We start from the raw sequence: 26,030 nt of genomic DNA, 5'->3' as shown, positions 1-26,030 counted from the left end.
GAAGCCTTTGCCCGAAGGCGAAGCAGGGAGGCAATCCGTTTTGAAAACAGCAACAAGAAGGAGCGTTTACTGTAGCAGGTTGTTGTTTGTACAGAGCCGGCCAGCACGTTAACGTCGGCTGGGGCGAATCCTCCAAACATGGGGCCGGCACGGCCTTAAATAGCGTTTTTGGACTCTTCTGCGGACCAGTTCCCTGGAACGGCACAGTGGCTCGGCTGAGGAGACGCAGCCATACCCGGAACTGCAAGGTGGTTCGGCGGAGGAAGCGACGTTATCCCCGGAACTGCATGGTTCTCCTGCACGGAAGGCGACGCTGGGAGGGGGGAGACAGTTCGTCGGAACAGCGCTCGATCTCGTGAGACGTGCTCCCGAACGAGGAAAATGTCTGTGGCATAACACTTCACAGGTGTCTTCACCTTTCGCCTCCCCCTCCTTTTTCTAAATTCGTCTATCGGGGTCGGAAATCGAAATCACCTGCTTGAGCATGACAGTTCCAAACCGTAGCCGCTAAGTAACTATCAGGATCTGCTATCAATGTTTCAGTGGCAAAAGTGGGACATTTTATTTATATATAGTGCTGTGCCAGAAGTTAAGGGGTTTCCATATTGCCACTCCTCTCCCGTATAATAACTTACATAAATTGATTTATTTGATGTGTGGGGTTTGACATCCCAAAACCACCATATGATTACGAGAGACGCCATATTGGAGGGCTCCGGAAATTTTGACCATCTGGGGTTTTTTACGTGCACCCAAATTTGAGCACACTGGCCTATGGCATTTTCGCTTTCATCGAAAATTCAGCCGCCGCAGCCGGGAGTCGATCTCGCAACCTGCGGGTCAGCAGGTGAGTACCATAGCCACTAGGCTGCTGCGGTGGGGCAACGTACAGAAATACAACTCACACAAAGCTCAGGCATTGCAAAACGGGTTAAGATCTACGCCATTTGACTTGTTTATGTTTTCGGTGCTTCGTGTGTTCGTATAGTTTAGTGCTCCAAGAACCATGTTTACTAAATGAAGAATCATGTGCTGCCATTTCGTTTACGTTATAGTGGTGGCTAGAATCTGTAGAGTGTTGGTTCCGAATTACCAGCCATCGTTGCAGAAAGAAGCGTGGTCCATAAACCATCAAGCAACCAGTCTTATATGCTACGAAGGATGATTTATTGACACATTCAATATATATACGGTGTTTCGAAGTAAGGCAACCTCGTTAACTACATGTACGATATCTTTAATGTGCTGCTACTTAGTCTAATCCTCGAACTGTGGAATAATGAGTTCGTCAATGCTGCCGTGAAATAGTGCTCTGAGGCACTCAATCGTGACGCAATTCTAGAACATGAGGAAATTGGAAAACTAACAGATTGACGCCTGCGTATTCTAGTTCTAGAAATCTTTCTTTCACACTCTCAATCTTTTATATTTCATTGAATGTATTCGCAGTGCTTCATCTTACAAGCCAGGTGGTGTCACAGTAGCACTGACAATGACCGTATACGAATTCAACTTTCACTCGCCTTGAAAACTTCGATTTATTTTGCTTGTATGCCCACTGTGACCTCGAATGGCGTGTCGTCATGCGGAACTCTGTAGGCTGCCAGGTTCGAATTCGACGTAATTAATATTGACGCAAATGCATAAACTGTGACATGTTATTCAATGTTGGTGACCTCAAGGGTCTACGAATAGCCAAACTAACGAAATGTGCTTTGTTGAGAAGATTATCAGTCACGAGAAACTATATGTGAAGAACGTAATGGATCCCAGTACCAAACATGAAAAAAAGGGTGAGGTAACTGCGGCCGTTGAGTAGTCCTGCTTTACGAACCATAAGAACCACTACATATACATATATTTACCTGCATGCTACATCGGTCGATCTTGAAAAACCCTTGTATAACTGAACAGAACGGAAACTGTTCCCTTGTATTTGCACTTTCTCACATATTGACGTTTGTACCAACTTTCACTTAGACATTTCATGTAGGTAGAAATAAAAAAAGAGAGAACACAGTTTAAAATGCGAGCGTACATTTGTATGCAGGAAGAACAAACTGCATATCCTTAATAACATTGATCTGTTGTCGCTGTTCAAGCATTAGTCAGTGAATATTAAATTATAGATTTGAATTGAGGTGCTGAATTTTTCGTCAGTGACCGTGGCTGACACATTACCTCTAATCATTCACACACTGCTGTCGATAGCAAAATTTTTCTATTGTTTGGACCACTACCGCAGCAGTGGGAGCCGCTCGAAAAACGAACAGGTATTGGGGCATCTGAGACGAGCACGGCAACTCCCCTGGGCCCAGATTGATCTCAAGGTAAGAGCAAAAAAAACTGCTTACGATAAAACTCTGGTTGAATCAGCGTGTAAGAGTGAAAGAAGACTACCCAGAAGCACAGGATCAGTTTGGCTCCACTGAAGAAGAGTAAATTTTGGCGCGGTGTTCCTTCATATTTGCGGACGTCGAAGAGGCGTTGAGTATTGGAAATGACAGAGAACCAACACAAAACCGTGACGGGGGCAGTTGCTGAAAAAGAAAAAAAATCTTCTGAACCGATGTCTTGTGTTTTTAAGCACAGATCGCATGAGCAACTAGCTGAACAGTGATGTGGTGAAGAAAATTCTAGACACACAATAGGATTAGGTTTGTCATAGATGATTACATAGGGGAAAGGGGTTGCTTTAGCAATATATTCCTATGTTTTCATCACATGCTGGCAGGTTCACATTAAATTCTTGTGCATCAAAATAAATCACTAGCAAATAGCTCTATTGCAATTATATAGCCCCGATTCCTATTATCCGACAAGTTAAAGACCATATAATTACGAGGCACGTGCACCTTTGTGGGAAACTAGGTAGCAATAAGGTTTGAACGCTTACGGGCTCCTTCAATGCATAGCAAAATTTAGAGTTATTCAATCATAGTAGTTAAACTCCCCATATTCTCCATATATCAAAACCCGGAAACACCAGTGGCCGACATCGTGGAGGTCTGTTGATTATCGTGTCATTTGTTGACCAAAGAACTAGACTAATGAACGTTTGCGACGATGCCAGTGCTACGTGCGGCGCTGAGAAGCTTGCAAGAAGCGTATGCAGAACCACGCCGTGGCTATCCAGTGTTTTGTATCAGCGCTATCCGATGGCGCGACAATCTCCAGGCTCTCGTCAAATCGGCCACGCGCATGTCCAGCTTTCGGAACATTGTTTCACAATTGGTATGATTAAAGAACTCCGACTAAACATAGGTACTAAGCATTTCTGTGTTCGTGCGAAAATAAACCAATTACTGCAAACTCAGCAGGGCAATGCCTTTGTTCCTAGAGTACGTTTGAATCTTGTGATGCTAGCGAGTCACAACTCAGAACGGTAGACATTTCTCCTTAGTGTTGTATTGGTAAACCTAGTGGCACTTCTTGTGGAAGTTATCTGTCGCAGTGCAAGAAATGACCGAGAGAAGCGTTAATGCTAAGGCTGGAGGTAATTGTTGTTGTTTGCGTCGTCGTCAGTGGCGTTTCCTTCTTTTTTCTTCATTCGAACTTTCAAGCATCACTTCACATGCATGAGTGGCTACCAGGTAGCTCAAAGTTGCAAGTACTATAGTAATTAACTTTTTTTATTAATTCTGCTTACCGCATAACTGAAAAAGTAGGTTCTTGGAGTTTCTTCTCTTGATTGTGTGAACAATTTCTACAACAGCGGTGTAATAAACAGAAAACTCTTAGAATTCTTTTTGTGTCTGACTGCTGGGTACTTACCAGTTTGTTTATTTGGTTTTGTAGTACCTGACGGCTTCAAATACCATTCTGCGATTGTTCCAGCGCATACAAGTAGTGCTAGACAGCATAACAGTGCACTGAAAAAGGTGAATGAGGTATATTGTAGTTAATAAATGCAGAACATCACACAATATTCAGCGAGGCAATTGATGAACTTACATGGAACATGTCTGGAGTAGCGTTAATGATTTCGGATCATCTGTTCTGCACCCTCGAACTGTGGCATTCACTCCGTATGACATCATGACTGCATTGAACGAAAAACGATATAGCGACGATTACGATCTCATCACTGTATTCTGCACACACCGAGTATGCTGGTGCGTAGGAACACACACGTTCGTTACCGAAAAGCAATAAATAGATGCAGTCCAATGTTTTGTTTTCGACATGGTATATACTGCTCGGTGGTCATCGCACCAAGGTGCCGTGAGGACATCTTCCTATTTTATTTTTACTATTGTCGAGTACATGTATCTATGGTCATAAGATGCTCCATTTGATATTTAACTGGGTGTTCTAATTCATCTTGACTATACAACATTGGGCTCCGTCCCATCGATAATTCTTGTTGCCGGATTCACCATCAGTCGGCTATAGCACAGCCAAGAATACAGAGATGATGCGATTCCCACTTTTCTCTGATATGTGAAATAGTTATTCGTGCACCTGTTTTATACTAACATATTTAATTATTCATTTTCCACTGAATTCACCATGCAAGAGCGCTGCGTCATTCAGCATGTCTGTTGCAAAGATGCCCTCGCCCTTTAGATATGACTCTACTGAAGATCACACTGAATTTTTTGTGTGTTAACCATGTCTTTATACCTATTGTACACTATACCGATAACAATTCAACTTAAATCCTCACGTCTGCGTTTCAGTGTCCCTTCGTTCGTTAATTAAGACTTGCAGAGATTGAAAACAGGACGCTTAAGGTAACATTTCCTCCAATCAGAGTTTTTGGTTCACGGCGCGATTAGCCTGCAATTTTTTGTAGTGGTCTTCGTGCTCGTTACGATGACGATGCGTTCTTAATAATTTCTTCGTGGCTGAAGAAATTATGGCTGTTTCATGAGGCCCCAGCCGCGGCATTTGCATTCATGGTGGTAGCAATTATATGGACACTCCCGGCTGGTTCTTGCCGTCAGCGTCACCTGACGTCGACGCCGTCATGCTTATATATATATATGTATATATATATATATATATATATATATATATATATATATATATATATATATATATATATATATATTGAATGAACTTGCAGATAGCACATTTGAAAAGGAAATTGTATTTACTAACGTTTCGGCCGTGGCACGGCCTTCGTCAGAGTAAGTAGGTATGATACAATGCAGCCGCTTTTATAGGCTCACGTGATGAACTCTCGGTACAGCAGCTAGGACAATCAAAGTAAAAAAATGGTAATCTGTCAGAACCTTGTGTTGACATAACTGACATGCGACGGGTGCATGAATACACAAGTTTCGAATTTCCTTGCGCATCAACACGTGGGGCACAGTATGGTTGGCAGGACATGTAAAAGAGCTCTGAAGTAAAGAAACCACGGTTGACTAATATACATTTTAATATACACTAAAATATTTTACTAATCTAAGAAATCGTGTTCTTATAGTGTGAGGCAAGTGAGCTTTCTTACGTTTTAATTGATACCTGAACGAATGGCGTTTAATTTGTGAATCAAGAAGGATTCCCTCACTTCCCTATCGTGATTTGTCTTGAAACCGGACTGAATAATAGTGGCCCTAATTTTGTCGAAACCATGGCCAGGCATACTGACGTACTTCGACAGCGGTAGATTAGAGAGGCTTACGGCATGTGCACGGTGATTATTAAAACGAATTCTGAAACTTGTCTCTGTTTGACCTATGTACTGAGCTCCGCATGTTGAACACTCGAGAAGATAGATGACGTTGATACTATCACACGTGTTTTTCCCATTTATATTTAAAGAAAAACTGGACGATGTACTTAAAACTGTTTTAGAAGTCGTCATGTGCGCGCACAATTTGAAACGTGGTTTGTTGCAGGGATGACAGCCTTCATGATGTGAACACGTGGTTTTAGATGAGGTTAGTAAATCACGAAGGTTCCGCGATCGTCGGTAGACCACGCGTGGTTGTTCTGTAAAGATTCCTTTGAGCCGCTCACTCTGTATTAAAATGTTGAAATGTTTCTTTAAGATATGGTTCACATTTGGAGCAGAGGCCGCATGTGTCAAAATTAGATTGGTCCGCGAACAATCTTTGGGTCTTTTGTTAGTACTCAGCAGGTCTGAACGATTGAGCTCTTCTGCATGTTTTATGGCGTCTGTGATTATGCTGGCCGGATAGCTCTGTTTTTCGAGCGCGCTCCGAAAATATTCGCAGTGGCGGGAAAATTCGCTGCTATCAGAGCATATTCTTTTAAAACGGACTGCTTGGCTGTAGGGATTACTAGTTTTATTGTGTTTCACGTGACTACTACTAAAGTGAAGATATTGCTGCCTATCCGTGGGTTTCCTGTAAAGATTAGTTATCAGCTTCCCGTTACGTAGAGTGACCATGACATCAAGGAAGCTTATGTTCACAGGTGAATACGAGTGCGAAAAAGAAATCGCCGGATGAGCGTTGTTAAGATCTGCTATGAAAGAAAGAAGTTGCGATTCACTATGGTGCCATATTAGGGAAATGTCGTCGATGAACCGCTTATAGTAAAATGGCTTATATTCACAATTTGCAAGAAATTTGTTTTCAAGGAGCCCCATAAATATGTCTGCGTAGTTTGGTCCAATTCTTGTGCCCATAGATTTACCGCTAACTTGAACATAATGTGTCCCATAAAATTCGAAATTGTTAAGTTCAAGAATGAGCTTAAGCAACGTAGCTAACGTAGATGCGCAAACTGGTTTGTCGGCGTCGCAATCGTTGTACGCGCAGATAACTGCCTCGATGCCATCTGAGTGAGGGATATTAGTGTATAGTGACGTGACATCTAATGTAACGAGAAACGAATTTTGAAAACCTGTAGATCAACAATATCTGATAGAAAGTGATTGGTATCTTTAATGTAAGAAGAAAAGCTGGACGGAATGGTGTTGATGAGGCTATCTACATAACGGGAAAGGTTCTCAGTCACTGTTCCAATTCCAGAAATTATCGGTCTACCGGGATTATCTCTCTTATGAATTTCGGGAAGAAGGTAAAATCTGCCAGCTACTGGGCTCAACGGTATTAGGGATTTCAGAGTCCCATAGCTCATTTCTTTATCATTAAAGAGCACAGTCAAACTATCACGAACAATATCTTTGAACTCGTTTGTTGGGTCATGATCTTGCCGCTTGTAATATGATGCATCACTGAGCTGCCTATAGCCTTCGCTGATATATTTGCTTCTGTCCATTACAACAATGGCGCCTCCTCTATCTGCAGGTTTTATAATTATGTCATTGCGACTAGCGAGGGATTCAATTGCTTGTTGCTCTCTGTCAGTAAAGTTGTGGTGCAATGGTGTACGTTCTTTATATTCGTTTTAATAATCACCGTGCACAAGCCGTAAGCCTCCCTAATCTACCGCTGTCGAAGCAGGTCAGTATGCCTGGGCATGGTTTCGAAAAAATCAGGGCCACTATTATTCAGTCCGGTTTCAAGACAAATCACGATAGGGAAGAGAGGGAATCCTTCTTGATCCACAAATTTACCACCATTCGTTCAGGTATCAATGAAAACGTAGGAAAGCTCACCTGCCTCACACTATAACAACACGACTTGATTGATTGATTGATATGTGGGGTTTAACGTCCCAAAACCACTATATGATTATGAGAGACGCCGTAGTGGAGGGCTCCGGAAATTTAGACCACCTGGGGTTCTTTAACGTACACCCAAATCTGAGCACACGGGCCTACAACATTTCCACCTCCATCAGAAATGCAGCCGCCGCAGCCGAGATTCGAACCCGCGCCCTGCGGGTCAGCAGCCAAGTACCTTAGCCACTAGACAACAACACGACTTCTTAGATTAGTAAAATATTTTAGTGTATATTAATATGTATATTAGTCAACCGTGGTTTCTTTACTTCAGAGCTCTTTTACATGTCCTGCCAACCATACTGCGCCCCACGCGTCGATGCGCAAGGAAATTTGAAACTTGTGTATTCATGCACCCGTCGCATGTCAGTCATGTCAACACAAGGTTCTCACTGATTACCATTTTTTTACTTTGATTGTCCTACTAGCTGCTGTACCGAGAGTTCATCACGTGAGCCTATAGAAGCGGCTGCATTGTATCATACCTACTTACTCTGACGAAGGCCGTGCCACGGCCGAAACGTTAGTAAATACCATTTCCTTATATATATATATATATATATATATATATATATATATATATATATATATATATATATATATATATATATATATAGATATACCAGTAGATCCTCCGTGAGCGGTCACAACGTGGTTTATTTCGACGTTTCGGCCTAGAGTGTGGCCTTCATCAGGTGAATCCTGTGAAAGCCAGACTCTATGCCGAAACGTCGAAATAAACCACGTTGTGACCGCTCACGGAGGTTCTACTGGACTATATGCAACGCTACGGCCACTCAACCACCATGCCTGCCTATATATATATATACATGTATATATGTGTGTGTGTGTGTGTGTGTGTGTGTGTGTGTGTGTGTGTGTGTGTGTGTGTGTGTGTGTGTTGTGATGTTATGGTGAAGGCAACCTTTATTAGGCCCAGAAGACACGATGGAGTAACCACACCCAAGGCACAGAACTCAGGGGCAAGCCAAGTCCCCACAGCAGACGAAGATGACGACCACTCATGATGATGAACATGTGTAAAGATAGTAGATTGGCTTAATAAATGCCTACACTAACTTACCCCCCACGTGAAAGTGGTCATCCTGACCGCAGTTCTTGCCGCAGTTTAAAGCGAACAGGAACGCCATATGAAAGACTTCATGCGGGATACGTGGACTATTTCTGCTGCCCTGCAGAAGAAGAATGGGTGCCACGCGATAATTCACAGGAGACGTTTGCTCTAAGACAGTGTAGGGGCCAATAAAACGTAATCGAAACTTCTCGCACAGGCCAGGAGTGCAAATGGGTGTAAGAAGGAGGACTTCGTCGCCAGGGCTGAAGGACACGGCACGATGAGAAGCATCATATTCAACCTTGCGATGCTGTTACTTGGCTTCAGTGTTGATGCGAGCCAGCTGGCGGCAATGAAGTAGACGAGACACTTATTATCCACTTGAATATGAACATGCTTTAACAGGCGCAGAGAAGAACAAAACATCGAGGAAAGAAGAGGGGAAGTGACCGTGGACGAGGTAGAACGGCGAGTAACCGGTCGTGCGCTGTACAGAGGTATTATACGCAAAAGTGACAAATGGCAAAATGGTGTCCCAGTTTCTGTGGTTGGGTTCGATATACATCGCTATCATATCTGACAGTGTACGATGAAAGCGCTCAGTCAGGCCGTTCGTCTGAGGATGGTAACTGGAGCTTGTTTTGTGTGTAGTGCCGGATGCCTTGAGCACTTCTTCGACAAGTTCTGAAAGAAATACTCTTCTACAGTCGCTCAAGATTACACGAGGAGCTCTGTGACGAAGGATTATTGCTCGAAGGATGAAGTCAGCCACTTCCGAAGCTGATGCTGAAGGCACGGGAGCTGTTTCGGCGTAGCGGGTCAAGTGGTCGACAGCTGTAACTATCCATCGATTGCCCGTGACAGTCATAGGAAGCGGACCATGCAGGACAACGCCAACTACCTCAAGTGGTTGCAAGGGACACGGGAGCCGTTGTAATTGTCCACTTCGAGTTGATGTAGGTAGCTTGCGACGCTGACAAAGGGTGCATGAGGCAACGTACTTCGTGACACAGGTGGACAAGCCCGGCCAGTAGTAGTGCCATCTTATGCGGTCATTCGTTTTCTGGAAGCCCATGTGTCCAGCAGACATGTCGTCGTGATATGTCTTGAGGACTTGAAGCCGAAGAGGGCGAGGTAGAATGGGCACCCAGCGTTGACCATCAGGGTGGTAGATATGACGGTACAGGACGTGGTTGTTGAGCTTGAATTGCGTCAGCTGTCGGCGAAGACGGGCGTTAGCGGGCCGGCAAGTCCCGTCAAGACGCTCCATGATGCGGCGACAGTAAGGGTCAGCACGTTGGTGAGATAACAACAAACCACACTCGCTTGGAGAAGTTGGATCCACAGTAGCTAAGGACGAAACATGTAGGGAAGAGACGGTCGAAACCTTCTCGAGTGCGGCAGTGGCGGGTTCAATAAGTGGCTCCGAAGAGGGCGGGCAACGCGGAATTTCGTCGGCGTCTTGATGTTTGTTTTCCGACTTGTATGTAATCGTGAAGTCGTATTCTTGTAAGCGAAGAATTCAGCGACCAAGGTAGCCGGACAAGTTCTTGATTGTCGAGAGCCAGCACAAGGCGTGATGGTCCGTAACTACAGTAAAGTGGCGGCCGTGGAGATAAGGTCGAAACTTTTGTATCGACCATACGACCCCTGGGCGCTCCGGTTCGGTGATGGTATATTTCTTTTCGGCAGGGGTCAGTACACGGCTCGCGTATGCGATGACTTTCTCACGTGAAGATTTGTCTCGCTGTAGGAGAATTCCACCAATGCCTTGACGACTAGCGTCTGCATGCAGGAGCGTAGGCGCGGTTTCGTCGAAATGGCAGAAGACTGGTTTGGATGTGAGTGCACACTTCAGTTGGGCAAACCCCGCTTCACATTCAGGAGACCACACAAAGTCGACGCCTGATCCGAGCAACTTGTGCAATGGTGAAGCTATTGAGGCGAAGTCTCGAATGAATCGGTGAAAATAAAAAGCGAGGCCGAGAAAACTGCGCAAATCTTTGGCTTTTTCAGGACGCGGGCAATGTTGGACAGCGGGAATCTTGTCGGATCGGGATGAATACCGTCCTTGCTTACGATGGGGCCTAACACTTTAATCGTCTTGCTCGCAAAACGGCACTTCTTGGTGTTCAGCTGAAGGCCTGCGTTTGCAAGGCACGTGAGAACTTCGTCCAGTCGATGCAAGTGCTGAGGGAAGGTTGACGAGAAAATAACGATATCGTCTAAATAGCACAAGCAAGTCTTCCATTTCAAGCCTCGTAAAACTGTGTCGATCATCCGCTCGAATGTTGCTAGAGCATTGCAAAGGCCGAATGGCATGACGTTGAATTCGTACAGCCCATCTGGTGTTGAAAATGCTGTCTTTTCTTTGTCACCCTCGTGCATGGGTATTTGCCAGTAACCCGAACGCAGGTCTACGCTTGAGAAGTGCTCGGCATCTTGCAGTAAATCCAAAAGCATCGTCTATGTGCGGCATTGGGTAAACATCTTTGTGGGTAATCTTAATAAGTGCTCTGTAGGCCACGCAAAATTACACAGAGCCATCTTTTTTCCTTACTAAAACAACAGGGGATAACCAAGGACTCGCGGAGGGGCGTATAATGTTCCGTTGCAGCATATCGGCTACATTTTGTTCAATGACCTTACGCTCGGACGAAGAGATGCGATATGGTGGACGGCGTACGATGGAAGTGCCATTCGTCTGGATATGATGCCTAATAATGGATGTCTGTTCCAGAGATGAGGAATGAGCATCAAACAATCTCCTATGCTTTTGTGGCAAGGCAAGCAGCTCAACTGTCCGTTAAGAGGTCAGCTCTGGACTAATAGTCACAGCAAGAACAGAAACGCTTGACGAACGTTCATGATGATGAACAAAGATAGTAGAAAGATGGTAGATGCGCATAATGAATGCCTACAATATACACACACACCCGTATATATTGTGGGCATTTGTAACTTACATCGTCCTCATTGCTGCATAATCACAATCACCATCATCCGCTTGTCTCTTTGCCCTCTTTGCCACTCTGGGTCATCTTCATCGTCATCGTCTGTGTGCTGGCTCTGCCCGTTCGTTTTGCGAGGTCTTTCCTCAAATAAACGCTGCCGCAGCCAAGACTACCAAGACTTCATACGTGGTGGAGGTGGATTTTCGGTCCTCTGACCTTCCGCAGCCCGCTATACCCCCTGGAGCTTCGTTCAGGCCGCCGCTTGCGCCCACAGTCAGGCAGCATGTCCCAGACCGAACCCGCCGGCACTGATGTCATCAACCACGCACCGCCGCAAGCTGCCCCTCCTACTTACATACACGGACATCAGCGGGAACCCCCGCTCTTCGCTGGTCTTCGGGGAGAAGACGTAGAAGACTGGCTTGATGACTACGACCGCGTAAGTGCCGCTAATAGGTGGGACGAGGCCGCCAAACTGCGTTACGTGCCTTTTTATCTGGTCGGAGTCGCGAAGACGTGGTATTTTAACCATGTCGTTGACTTACCCGACTGGCCTACCTTCCAGCAGCAGCTGCGGCACGTCTTTGGGACACCAGACATTCGATCCGCCGTCGCGAAGAGGACACTCGATACTCGCCGACAACATCCCGGTGAATCGTATACTTCATACATCGAGGATGTCCTCGCACTCTGCCGGCGTGTCAATAAATCCATGCCGGAATCGGACAAAGTACGCCACATATTGAAAGGCATTGGGCCTGTTGCCTTTAATGCCCTCGCGGTGCAAAACCCAGCTACCATCGCTGATGTCGTGGCGACATGCCAGCGCCTTGATGCGCTGGACTCCGTCCGCCTTCAACCAGACATCGGCGACCACCACTCCACGTCAGATGGCCATCTGCGTGACCTCATCCAGGACATTATACGCGAAGAATTGCGGTCTATGGGCTTCACACCTCCTACACCGCGACCTACACAGCCTTCGGGAATGCCCTTACGTGACATCATCAGGGAGGAACTTACAACCCTGACTGGCTCTGCGCCCGTACAGCCACCTGCTTCTCACCCTATAGCCACGTACCCTCAAGTTGCTGCCGTGCCTCCCAGCGACGCCCACGCGACATTGCCACGTCCATCCTACGCGTCAGTTGCTGCCGCTACCCCTGTGAACTACCATTCCGTGCCCCCTGACCCTTCGGCCCACCTGAACGCGCTATCTCCAAGTGGCCCGAATGCCTTCTATTCCCCACCGTGGCGCTCGTCTCGCCCTGTATGCTACTACTGTGGTTATCGCGGCCACATATCTCGTTTCTGCCGGAAGCGCCAGCAAGATGAGCGTCGGAACGATGTGCGTGAACGCGATTTGTACAACGGGGCGTCTTATCAAGGTCGGCGTTATTCCCCTCCCCCGCACCGGTCTCAATCTCCTCCTGCATCGACTGCACCAAGAAACAGCCGAAACACGAGACGCCGCTCGCCTTCGCCCTTCCGCCGTTCCACTTCTCCACTTCGGCCCGCCTCATTCGCCTCTGATATTCATTCGGAAAACTAAGTGATGCAGTTTGTGGAGGAAAAACTGAATTCGGAATCAGAACTGAAATTCCTCCATCGGGCCCGTGTAACATGGTTTCTGTGGAAGTGGAAGGAGTGCGAGTCGATGCTTTGGTGGATACAAGTGCGACATTGTCTGTGATACGTGCTGATTTGTGTGAACATTTAAGGAAAGTAATGACACCTTACGATGGTCCTACGTTAGTTGCTGCCCAGGGGAACATCATTCGCCCTTCCGCGCTTTGTACTGTGCGCGTTTTCATCGACGGCATCCGCCATCATGTCCAGTTTGCTGTCCTGTCCCGGTGCTCTCACCAACTAATTTTAGGGTGGGATTTTATATCATCTGCTTCCGCGGCGATTTGTTGTGGACAACGCGTCGTTCACCTCGCTGACACTGACTACATGCTTGACGACGATAATCAGAAGCCACTTCGTCTGGTTGCTGCGAAAGACATCGAACTCCCGCCACTACAAGAGCAAATTGTCACCATTACGTCCAACGACATCTATCACGGGGATGTATTGGTCTCACCGTCACCACTTTGTGTTCGCAAAGGTATAGTTTTTCCGTCCGGTGTCGTTCGTTTTTGCAATGGCTTGGCACTTGTCACCGCTGTCAACTCTACACCGGAGAAGATCTTACTGCCACAGGGCACTACTGTGGCCCGTGTTGCTGACTTCGAGCCTGTACTCGTCACGCCACTTCAGGCCATCGCATCCAAAGAACCTTGCCTCGGTGAGCATGTTTCTTCCTCCGCCTTTACCACCACTATCAGCAGCGAATTGACATATTCACAGAGGCAGCAGTTGCTCGCATTGTTACAGAAACATGCAAATTCTTTCGATATTTGCTCGTCTAAGCTGGGCCGCACTAATACTACAGCACATCGAATTCAAACTGTTGGGACATCTATTGTACGCCGCCGACCCTACCGCGTGTCTCTAACTGAAAGAAAAATTATAGAAGAAAACGTTGCGGACATGCTTAAACGGGAAGTCATCCGTCCCTCATCTAGCCCTTGGTCGTCTCCTATTGTTTTGGTCAATAAAAAGGATGGCTCAGTGCGGTTTTGCGTAGACTACCGGGCGCTCAATAAGACCACACGCAAGGACGTGTACCCTATGCCACGCATTGACGACGCCCTTGATTCCCAACAAGGCGCGGAATTCTTTTCAAGCATCGACTTGCGTTCTGGGTACGGGCAGATCCCCATGCATGAAGACGATAAGGAGAAAACGGCATTCGCAACCCCCGACGGGCTATATTAATTCAACGTGATGCCTTTCGGGCTCTGCAACGCACCCGCGACCTTTGAGCGCATGATAGATACCGTGCTGCGCGGCTTGAAATGGAAAAGTTGCCTTTGCTACCTGGACATTATTATCTTTTCGTCAACGTTTCCTGAGCACCTAGAACGATTGGATCAAGTTTTGACGTGCCTTGCCGGCGCCGGGCTTCAAATAAACACGAAGAAATGCTCTTTCGCTAGCAAATCTATCAAGGTCTTAGGGCACGTCGTTAGCAAAGATGGCATCCGGCCCGACCCTGACAAGATTTCTGCAGTCCTTCACTTTCCGCGCCCCGAAAAACCAAAGGAGCTTCGCAGCTTTCTTGGCCTCGCCTCCTATTTTCGCCGGTTTATCCAGAACTTCGCTTCTATTGCTGCTCCATTACACCAACTACTTTCTTCCAACGTCCCCTTTCTGTGGTCTCAAGAATGCCAAACAGCATTCGACCTGTTGAAGCGGGCACTCACGTCTGAACCTCTGCTCTGCCACTTTGACGAAGCCGCACCAACTATCCTCCATACCGACGCTAGCGGCCTTGGTATAGGAGCCGTTCTTCTACAACGCGACAAGTCTTCCCTAGAGAAAGTTATTGCATATGCCAGTCGCGTACTCACCGCTGCTGAAAAGAACTACACTATAACTGAGCAAGAGTGTTTGGCTGTGGTTTGGTCCGTCCAAAAGTTCCGTCCCTATCTCCACGGGCGTCACTTCACAATCGTTACGGACCACCATGCCTTATGCTGGCTTTCTACACTGAAGAACTTGTCCGGACGCTTGGGTCGGTGGATACTACGCTTGCAGGAGTACGACTTTGATATAACCTACAAGTCAGGCAGAAAACATCAAGACGCCGATGCTTTATCTCGTTGCCCGCTTCCAACTACCCATATGAGCGTTGGTGAGAACTCAACCGCCACATCTACCAAAGTTCATACGCTCGCATCAATAACGCAACCCTTTTCGGACGACGAGCCAACATTTATCTCCCGCCAGCGGTCCGATTCATACTGCAGACGCATCATGGACCACCTTTCGGGAGTTTCTCATCCACCAAACGCGCGACTCCGTCGTCAACTCCTTCACTTTAAGCTGGACAATGGGGTTCTCCACCGCCACGTCTACCACCCTAACGGTCAGCGCTGGGTTCCTGTACTGCCACGCTCTCTTCGACTTCAGGTGCTCGAAGCCTTCCACGACGACTTGACTGCTGGTCATCTTGGTTTTCAAAAAACTCTTGACCGCATTCGATGTCGTTATTACTGGCCTGGCCTTTCTTCTAGTGTAGCTCGGTACGTCGGTTCCTGCTACCCATGCCAGCGTCGTAAACTCCCTACGTCGGCAGCTGCTGGACCTCTACAGCCACTTCCGTGCCCTTCAATGCCGTTGGAGGTTGTAGGTGTTGACCTTTATGGGCCTCTCCCCGTCACATCTGCTGGCAAACGATGGATAGTGACTGCCGTGGACCACCTGACACGCTACGCTGAGACTTCCTCTGTTATTACAGGCTCAGCTGTGGAAGTTGCAGACTTTATTCTTCACGCAATAATACTGCGTCATGGGGCTCCTCGTGTACTGCTTAGTGACCGCGGCAAAGTGTTCCTGTCACAAGTTGTAAATGAAGTACTGCGCGCATCTGGAACTACTCACAAGACAGCTTCAAGCTACCACCCTCAGACAAATGGTCTCACAGAAAGATTTCACCGAACCCTTGCAGACATGATAGCCGTTTACGTCCAACCCGACCACAAAAACTGGGACACTCTTTTACCATTCCTGACATTCGCTTACAACACCGCCGTTCAGCGCACAACTTGCTACTCACCGTTTTACCTCGTGTACGGACGCACCCCGACTACCTTTCTCGACGTCTCCTTCTTTAGCAGCCATGGGAATTCATGTCAGTCTTCTAGCGAAGAATACATTTCCCGCCTGGCCCAGTCTCGCCATCAGGCTCGCATCAATACTGAAGCGAGACAGCACGAGCGGAAGATGATCTATGACGAATCCCACCGCGTTGTGTGTTTCCAACCTGGTGACTAGGTGCTGCTTTTGACACCTATTCGCACTCCTGGTCTCTGTGACAAATTCCAACCACGCTTCATCGGGCCATACATTGTTTTAGAAAAGACTTCGCCGGTTAATTATCGTGTGACACCACTCGTCGCCCCAACAGACCGCTGCTACCGCAGCACAGAGATTGTCCATGTTTGTCGCATCAAACCTTTCACGCGACGTTCCCCATCACTTTGACTTACGGCGGCCAGGGTGTCCGCTTTCAAGTGGGGGGGAATTAGTGTGGGCATCTGTAACTTACATCGTCCTCATCCCTGCATAATCACAATCACCATCATCCGCTTGTCTCTTTGCCCTCTTTGCCACTCTGGGTCATCTTCATCGTCATCGTCTGTGTGCTGGCTCTGCCCGTTCGTTTTGCGAGGTCTTTCCTCAAATAAACGCTGCCGCAGCCAAGACTACCAAGACTTCATAATATATATAACGGAAAGAAGTGTATACGTAAGGCCTTTTTCCGTGTATTGACGATATATAGAGAGATCTAACAGACAATAATGCCAAGTAAAACGTAAGAGAAGTTATTAGGCCAAATTGTAATGTAAGTGCGAAGAAAGAAAAGTGGGTGAAAAGGTAACTTGCCGTGGGCAAGAACCAAACCTGCGACATTCGAATAACGCGTTCGATTCTCTACCACCGAGCAATTACGGCGGCTATCCTTCCCAGCCACGTTTTGGGGTATATAGGCGAATTTAAATGTGGGGGTGTCAGTCAGCGCCCTCAGTGCCATGGCGGCGAGTGTGGCACACTCTTTATTAGCCTCTGTGGCGTCACGTATCACGGGAACTTATTACGAGCTGGCAGCTGACCAATAGTCCCTCGTATAGAACCTAGGGCACCAAGTCTGCTAATACGAGACCCTTTGTGGCTGAAGAAATTATGATTGTTTTATAAGGTCCCAGCCGCGGCATTCGCATTTATGGTGATAGCAATATGTGGACACTGCCGGCAGATTCTTGCCGTATATATATACATATATATATATATATATATATATATATATATATATATATATATATATATATATATATATATATATATATATAACGATGAAAAATAGTCATGAAAAATATTTTCAAACGTGCGGAATCGAACGAGTGACCTCTACTTCACAGCGCGCGGTGTTACCAACTGAGCCACAAAAGCGGACGTCCTCCGCCGTAGTAACCGCGAGCTAATTATTGCACCATTTTCGGCTGACTGTATGTCAGTCTCGGAGAAAATATCAGCGTGTTTTTAGCTTTTTCCAGCGAGATGGCGCGAAGGGCGCGCTCGGCGGTCCACTCGTGTACTTTGCCGTTTATGGTGCGTGGTCTCCGGGCACGCGCGCGCGCGCGCTATTACCGTTGTGGCCGAGAATTGTACGTCTTTGGCTTTCACCTGAACAATTGCAATGAAGTTACAGGGTGCACGAAATTTACTTCGCTTCCTGCAACCCCTCCGTTAGCGAAAAGAGCGCGCTTTTCAAACGCATTGAAGTAACAACTGTGACACTAGTTAGCTCGCGCTCATCCTGTGTATACTTGTGCGTGTATGTTTTGTGCGTCTTGTGAGTTGGAGCGGCACGTTGGGTGTTGAGATGAGAACGTTTTTAGCTCGTGCTCATTCTGTGTGTGTGTTCTTTGTGTGTGTTTTTTCGTCTTGAGCAGCGCGATGCACGTTTCGATCTGGTTGCCGTTTTTCACGTGTCGTTCAAATTTGTTGCTATCGCATTCATTGCTTCGCCTTTGCGGCGATTCTAGAACTTTTTTTTTGCAAGCAAAAGCTAGAGGCCCGTTTTTTAAAAAATAAATGTATATAAGGATAGGTTGGTGCCAATGTGTGGCACCGGCTACTCCTCTTCTCTTGCACAAAATTCAACATCGCATATTTTGTAGCAAACACATGGCTATACATATGCACATAGCACAACGCTTACCCAATGAGTCCACGTTTTTCAATACAGAGTGTCCACACCACACATAAATGTGTCCACACTGCACAGAGTTTGTAAAAACACTAGTAATCACGCCAATTTAGGTGTTCGCACAAAACATGGAAGTTCAATAAAACGTCTAAGGTGATCTTGTTGCTTAAGTACTGAACTGTTTTCAGAAAGGTTTTCCCAAAAATATTGTAGTGAAACACAAAATTATTGCTTTGAAACATTCCGGTTAACAGCGACGAAATACATTTTTGTTTAGTACTTTTGAGCTACTTCTGATTTCTCCATAAGGTGAACGACTGCTGGCGCTGCAGTGGCTTGTAGCTTTCCTTTTGGCCATGCAACAAAGATTTTTCCAAATAATGGAGGTCGCTTATCCACAGAATTGAGTTCTTGTAAAAGGTTCTTTCGAGGTACGTCATGATTTTTACAATGCAGAATAATTCGCCCCACATCTTCTTGAGCTTCTCCACATGAGCAGGTAGGACTGCCAGCTTTTTTTATTCTATAGAGGGCCTTCGTGTAGGCTATACCATGTCGAAGATTATGGATGATTGTTTCTACCAATCGGCTAACCTTTGACGGAATATTAAATTAAATACCGGGATCAATGTTATACAACTGAGAGTATTGCGCACCATTTTCGAACCAAAATTTCTGAGACAGTTGATAGCTCAGCCTATTTATTAGACACCGCGCATCGCTCATCGATTGAGGTAGCAGTGATATATGATTGTCTTGATGTGCTGCGTGTGCAATGTGATCAGCTATGTCGTTTCCTGTGATTCCACAGTGGCTTGGCACCGACTGGAACATTATGGTGGAGTTTAAATGTTTCGCTATAGTGTACGTTCTCTGATTTCATATGCGAACTCACTAGCTTTGTTGCCCAAGCTAATCCTTTTGAAAAAAAACTAATGAGGACTGTGATTCACTGATAACTACCCATCGAAGTAGACCTAGCTGTAAACATAAGAAGCGTAAAGCACACAGTATTGCATAGGGTTCTGCCGTTGTGAATGTAGTGAAATGGCTGAGCTTAAAATCTTTCCTCGCTTGGTATGCAGGTACAAAGAATACCAACGTAGAGCTTTGATTCAGACATGATACGTCGGTGTACACGTGAATATGGGCTTAAAAGCTTTTCTCGCTTGGTATGCAGGTACAAAGAATACCAACGTAGAGCTTTGATTCAGACATGATACGTCGGTGTACACGTGAATATAGTATTCATAATTGGTATAAAGATGTGTTAAAGCTATTTGCTTTATTACAATTATTTTCATATCATTCTTACAATTTAATCCCGGAATCCAAGTTGTAATATCCGGGATAGAGAGTTGCCATGGTGGGTGGATGCACATAGAGGCCAGTATTCGTGCGTAGGCAGTAAAGTTTTGTATTCTACTATAGTGTTATATTTTATTGCAGCTGATCTCTCCTGAATAGCTTGGTATAGGGGATGATTAGCGTGTTGAGTTGCCTACCGAAGATAATGCCGGCAAATGTCCATAAATCTCATAGTATGGAAAGTCGGTTGACGAGACTCCGCAATTACCGAAGCCCTGGCAGACGCTCGCGGTACACCAATACATATACGAAGGCTTCTGGTCAACAATCTTTGAATCCTCTCCTCTAAGTTACGTGATATCTCATGTAAAACCGTGGCAGAGTAAGCTATTATTTGTCGAAGGATTTCTTAATGTATACACAATAAAGAAGAACATGAACTGCCCCATCTCACTCCACTCAGTCGATGTAATATACTGATTAGGGAGTTGACTTTGTCCTCTAATGATTTTATCTGTGGAGCCCAAGACGTATGTCTAAAATAATCCTTGAAATTTGTGTTGTCACGCAAGTTGTTAGCGCTGAGAGTCTATGTTAAGTGTAAATTCCTAAGGCATTTTCTTGTGAATGGAAGTAGAGGTGTTTCCTCGTGAGAAAGAATCACGCCTCTGCTCTTTAAAAAGTCATTGATGATTGTCAGCCCATCTTGAAGTTTTCGCTCAGCTGCTTGAATGCTCGTGTCTGATGCCCAAATGCACAGATCGGCTGCATATAGGGAATATTTCAAACTAGTAAGATATGGGATAATTCTGCAATAACGCAGTTAAATAAAAATGATCTTAGTACGCTACCCTGTGAAACTCCTTCACTAACTTCATGCTGTTTACTTTCACCGTCAGCTGTGTCAATGAAGATTTTCCTGTCTCTTAAGAATTCTGCAATCCATCTTAGTGTTTTGCCAACTATTCCCAACTGAATTAAACCGTGTAGTACGTGAGCGTGAGTGATTGTATCAAATTCTCGCTTTATATCTAGAAATACTGCAACAACGGTTCTTCCACAGCTCTTTTTATGATCTACATAAGTTACAATGTCTAGAATGACATCCATGGTGTAGCGGCGTTTACGAAAGCCTGCCATATATTCTGGAAGCACATTCGTACATTCCACCCACCACTGAAGTCCAGCTTTGATGATCTTTTCCACAACTTTACAAAGACAGCTAGTCAGGCTGATGGGACGGAAATAATCCATGGATAAATGTGGTTTGCCAAGTTTGAGAATTGGGACCACTCTTGCAACTTTCCAGGAGGATGGAAGGCACTCTGTTTTCCAGGCATCATTATATATCTTCAACAAAGTATTTCTGGCCACAGGACAGGCCCGTTTATTGTGCGATGTCAGTACACTCTAAGAAACACCAAATGGTCGAAATTTCCGGAATCCTCCACTGCGGCGTGACTCATATTGGCCTTGTGTGTTTGGGGGGGGGGGGGGAGGGGGGGCAAGTGCGCACGTATATTTGTAGTGTGGCCGGCGCCAGCGGCGAATTACGGTTATCAGAAGTACCATTTTTTTTTAATCTTGATCATATCATTAGGTTTTCAAATCACTCTGATTGCTGACCCAAATATGTTGTGTATACAGTCTATATTTCGCCGAGGGCAACCACGTGGTAGGTTTGAAGCTGGTGCATCATGTACCGCCAATCCCAGCTATGCATTTCTTTTTCATTTGTCAAGTACGTCGAGAATGGAGATACAAAGAGGAAAAAACTAAGTTACGGGGCAAGTGTTATTGGTGATTCAGAAGTATTTTCTGAGACAACCACAACTCCCCTGCGGCCCTGCGTAGAATATCGCGTTTCCCAATGGTTTTGATATCCTTGGCACGTTCGGGCCCTGTTCAATACTTTACAAATGTAACTGTGTGCGCCTATTTCAAAAGCTTCCTCATAACAAACCGACTTTAGTATGTTTGGCCTGATCACAGCAGTCGTTTCACTCAGGTTTACCTACATGCTCGTAGAGTCGGCGGTTGTATTGCAGTAACAGTGCAATGACAGTAGGAAGAGGCAAAATGGACATGGAAAGTGCACTGATTGTCAAATGAACCTATTAAAAGTGCTACCAGCGCTTTTATCCAGAGCACAAAAACAGTGTTCATGTGTGATGATACATGTGCTACCTTGAAGAAATATTCTTAACTAAAAAAAAATACTCTCTCTTGGAAACGAGAGTACTGATGCATTGATCCTTGGCCTTCCTGATAAAAAAAAATACTTCTATATTCTCTCTTTCATTCTTCCTTCTTGCTGTTTTCAAAAACTGCGTTTTATTAAACATATGACTACACTCACGTTCTAGTGCGCAGCCATGAAACTACTATAGCCATTCTTAAAATTTAAAGCATGCTATATCCTGCTTGGTCAATGAAGCATTGCCCAATGCTGGCTCATTGAATAATTGGTTGTGCTTTAAAACACGGTTTTTGAAAAAAAGCAAAATCGAAGACTGAAAGAAAGATTATAGAAGCATTTTTCACCCGAAAGGCCAAGGATCATTGCATTAGTTCACCATCACTTCTTTTTTTCGAGATAGAGTATTCTTTTCTCAGTTAATATTTTTTTTCATGGTCACGCATGTGTCGTCGTACATGAGCACTGTTCTTGCACTCTGTATAAATGCAGCCGTAACACCTTCAATAAATTCAGTTGACAGTCAGCGCTCTTTCCTATCCATTTTGTTTGTTAGTATAATTGTCCCACTGTTACTACAATACAACCACAATGAACCAATTCGGCCAAATTAAGCTCTTATTAAAGATGGAGCTTTTTGAAGTCATTTCAGCAAAACACTGCGTCAGTTATCTCAAATTTACAGAGCCCGGCAACACGTTTTTTTTTTATGTTACGCTCGAATGGTTTCATAGGGAAGTTTATTGCCTCAAGAATTGACCACAGTAAAAAATTTTGAATCCTTCAAGTACCATTGGAATTACAGAGCTTCACCGCATGCTATAATCGCTTTCTCTATTCTGTTGTTCCGAAAAGTGTGCTGGAAGCTAAGCAGAGAGGTATGGCACGGGGTAACGAAGTTACGCTTGGCGTTTCATTACCTTGAGCACTTTTTTTTTGTCTTCAAGCGCGTAGCATACTTTTATTGCGATCGCGAGTGCGCGCGCGGGCACGCAGTGGCCTCTCGCGTCGGCCTCTTTGACTACGCAGCTCACGATGTTCAAATCAGTCGATTGCTTTGAATTTCGAGTAGGGCAAGGTTATTCACATATATGGCATCAACTGTAGAAATAAGGTAAAATTTCTAGCTTGCTTCAAAAATAATTGCAAATTTCAGCCCCATACTGCGCTACAATGTCTGAGTCACGTGTTCTTAAGCCTTTACTATCGATCGGCAGCAGTTCTCGATGATGTTGAAAAAGGTGTTGCAGGGCCCCTTTAGGGTCCGGGATCTTTGCGGTTGACACAGTGAACGTAATTTTAAAGTTCACAGTTACTTGTTGTAAAATTCAGATGGAACGTAAAAGAACCTATGTGCGTTGTTGTTCAATTGAGACAAAAGTAAGGGCCACGTAGCTGTAGTCAATACACACACCAGAAGAGTTGAAAGCGTAATTGTTCCTCGGCAGGCGGCTATCAATTATTCCGTTCTGGGTCACATCTAATCACTGCAGCAGTAAACGACGTTGACGGCGACCCTTTAGAACGCACAAAAAGCCCTGTGAATTAGTAGCGGAGTGTGCTATTGTCGAAATACTGTTTGTTGCATATATGATTTCCGGTTTTACAAGACGCCCTTACATGAGGTAGAATGAGACCATTGCATGGCGAAGGCATTCTCAAACTTATTCACAGTTGCTTCAAAATCGCTAATGCTTTACTGTAAGATGGTAGTTCTCTATACTCTCTAGCACCTTTACGAAATACGAATTTTTACATTTTTAGGGGACTCCACGTTAGTACAGGCTGGATCATATCTGTAGACAGAGAAGACTGACACCTTCAAAAATACATTCCTGATGTTTATCGGAATTATGCAGCGTGGATTATAACGAGTAAGCTACATGCATGAACGACAAGGATGTATTCGCAACCTTTCTGCCACCCTAAGTACTTCTCTTGCAAAACGTCGGGCATAAACGCACTTCCAGGGTGACAATTTTTTCGCAAAAGCAAGAAAATGAAATCGAACACTCCAGTGCAGTGCTGGGGAGACGCACAACAAGAAAAGCGGCCTTTGTACACATGACGTTTTACATATCCCACGCATTGTGAAAGAGAAATCGTGCTGGAGCACATGGACAAGGTTAATAACAGCGTAGAGAAACGAATTCTTACTTGAACTAAAGAGAAAATCTATTTCAGAACGTGAGCACAGTGAGGGCAGGCATATCCCCACTCTGAAGTCGATGCTTTGAAAACCAGTGTCCGTAGTTGCAGTCAATGGATCCTTCCGTCCCTGCGAAGGTATGGTTGTATACAACTGTCAGACGGAGCCAACAGTTCGCATTTAGCTGTCATAAGTAATAAAAGGTAAATATATATCAGTACATGCTGACGTGTATACAGGGTGTCCCACGTAATGTTGGTCAGAGTTTGAAAATATGCTGGACCACGTAATTACGACGCGGCCAAACGCTTGTTGCTCACCGTTGCCTGGAGTTAATCAGACGATTTTTTGTGCTCTCAAATATTGTTTAATTAGGTCTGTTTAATTAGCTAACTTTTGAAGGAACGAATACGGGTAAAGTATTTCAATGAAAAAGTTGTAAATTGGTTTTCAAAACGTCCAAATATATAGTTTTGAATTTTATATCTGTTAAGTATTAGCGTTCTTCTGCTAAATATTAATGCTCGCGAAATACAAAAAAATACTACGTGACAGACCCGCTCGTGCGCCAGTGCGCACAATGCTTCCAGTGCTCCCTAACGTTCCGCCTACGAACGACCATCGCATTTGCCCCATTGTGCTGTCTCGGCAGGGCTGCAACGATGGTGGTGGCTTTACGATGAACACGTTTTGCTATCGGCCACAAAAACGAAAACCGCTGCGACTGCTTATCACGGTCATGAACCGGTACGAAAGAAACGTGTCGTTGGTACGCGGACCGTTAGGGAGCACTAGGATCGTCGTGCTTATTGACGTGCGAGCGGGTTTGTCACTTCCGTATAAATTTTAGATATAAAGTTCGAAACTATATATTTAGACGAATATATATATATATATATATATATATATATATATATATATATATATATATATATATATATATATATATATATATATATATATATATATATATATATATATATATACATTGATATATAGAATAAAGAAAAGTGGATGAAAAAATAACCAGCCGTGAGCATTAATGTCTGTTAGATCTCAATAATATTGAGTCAAAACACGGAAAAACGAGCCCTTAGGTGTACACTTCTTTCCCTTATTATATATATATATATATATATATATATATATATATATATATATATATATATATATATATATATATATATATATATATATATATATATATATATATATATAGTGGGAGTAATAATTTAATGGGCCAGTTAGTCTTCGTGAAGGTATGCGATATGGCACAACGGGAGCGTTGTCAACAAGGATAAATATCTTTATTTCCCAACAGTTTCGGGAGGGGTCCTCCCTTCATCAGGGGATGAGTTATACTAACATGAACTTCCACACTTCGTTGCTGCCGCGTCCCTCTTGCCTTGAAAGATGTTTGCGAGAGTGACAGAGAACTAAAAAAAGAAAGAAAGAAAGAAAGAAAGCAAAAAAAGAGAAGAAAAAAGACGAAAAGAAAAAAGACGAAAAGAAAAAAAGAAAAAACAAAGAAAGTAGACAATAGGAAGAACCCCTGTCAACACTGAGAACGAAACCAAATGTCCGTGTACGTCCACATCCGGTTATTATGCCGTGCTGGTCAGTTCTCGACGTGTGTCGGGCCACACAAGATTGTCGCCACGGTGGCGGTAGGGGCCCGGGACGGTGTGCGTAAGGAAAGGGTTTCCCCTTAATGGGTCGGTCGGCTCTTTACTTTTCATCTTCGTCCGTTTCCCTTCAATGGTCATCAAGTGGTAGGCGAACATAAACACTTTGTATGTGCATGTGAAAAAAAGAAAAAAAGAAAAAAAAAGAAGAAAAACAAAAAAACAAGACAGGACAGTGTACACGTACGAGTCAGTCAGAAAAAACAAGCATGGTCTCCAGCTATCAATCTTTG

General features: G+C 44.8%; 1 protein-coding gene across 2 annotated transcripts in view; it reads right to left on the bottom strand.

Annotated features, from left to right (window-relative positions):
* Nucleotides 1-26,030, bottom strand: part of LOC119162147 (uncharacterized) — a 46,037-nt gene that overhangs the window by 9,107 nt on the left and 10,900 nt on the right. For both annotated transcript variants that reach the window (XM_075885804.1, XM_075885803.1), the window contains exons 3-6: nucleotides 24,121-24,241; nucleotides 3,955-4,042; nucleotides 3,775-3,872; nucleotides 2,355-2,540 (exon numbers count right to left, since the gene is read on the bottom strand). In XM_075885804.1, coding sequence (XP_075741919.1) covers nucleotides 2,355-2,540; nucleotides 3,775-3,872; nucleotides 3,955-4,042; nucleotides 24,121-24,241 — 493 coding nt within the window. The remainder of the gene's footprint in view (nucleotides 1-2,354; nucleotides 2,541-3,774; nucleotides 3,873-3,954; nucleotides 4,043-24,120; nucleotides 24,242-26,030) is intronic.

This window comes from Rhipicephalus microplus, unplaced genomic scaffold (assembly GCF_043290135.1).
Source record: "Rhipicephalus microplus isolate Deutch F79 unplaced genomic scaffold, USDA_Rmic scaffold_327, whole genome shotgun sequence".
In the NCBI taxonomy this organism is placed as follows: Eukaryota; Metazoa; Arthropoda; class Arachnida; order Ixodida; family Ixodidae; genus Rhipicephalus; species Rhipicephalus microplus.
Note: the sequence above shows the minus strand (reverse complement) of the source record. Positions and strands in the feature narration are given on the sequence as shown.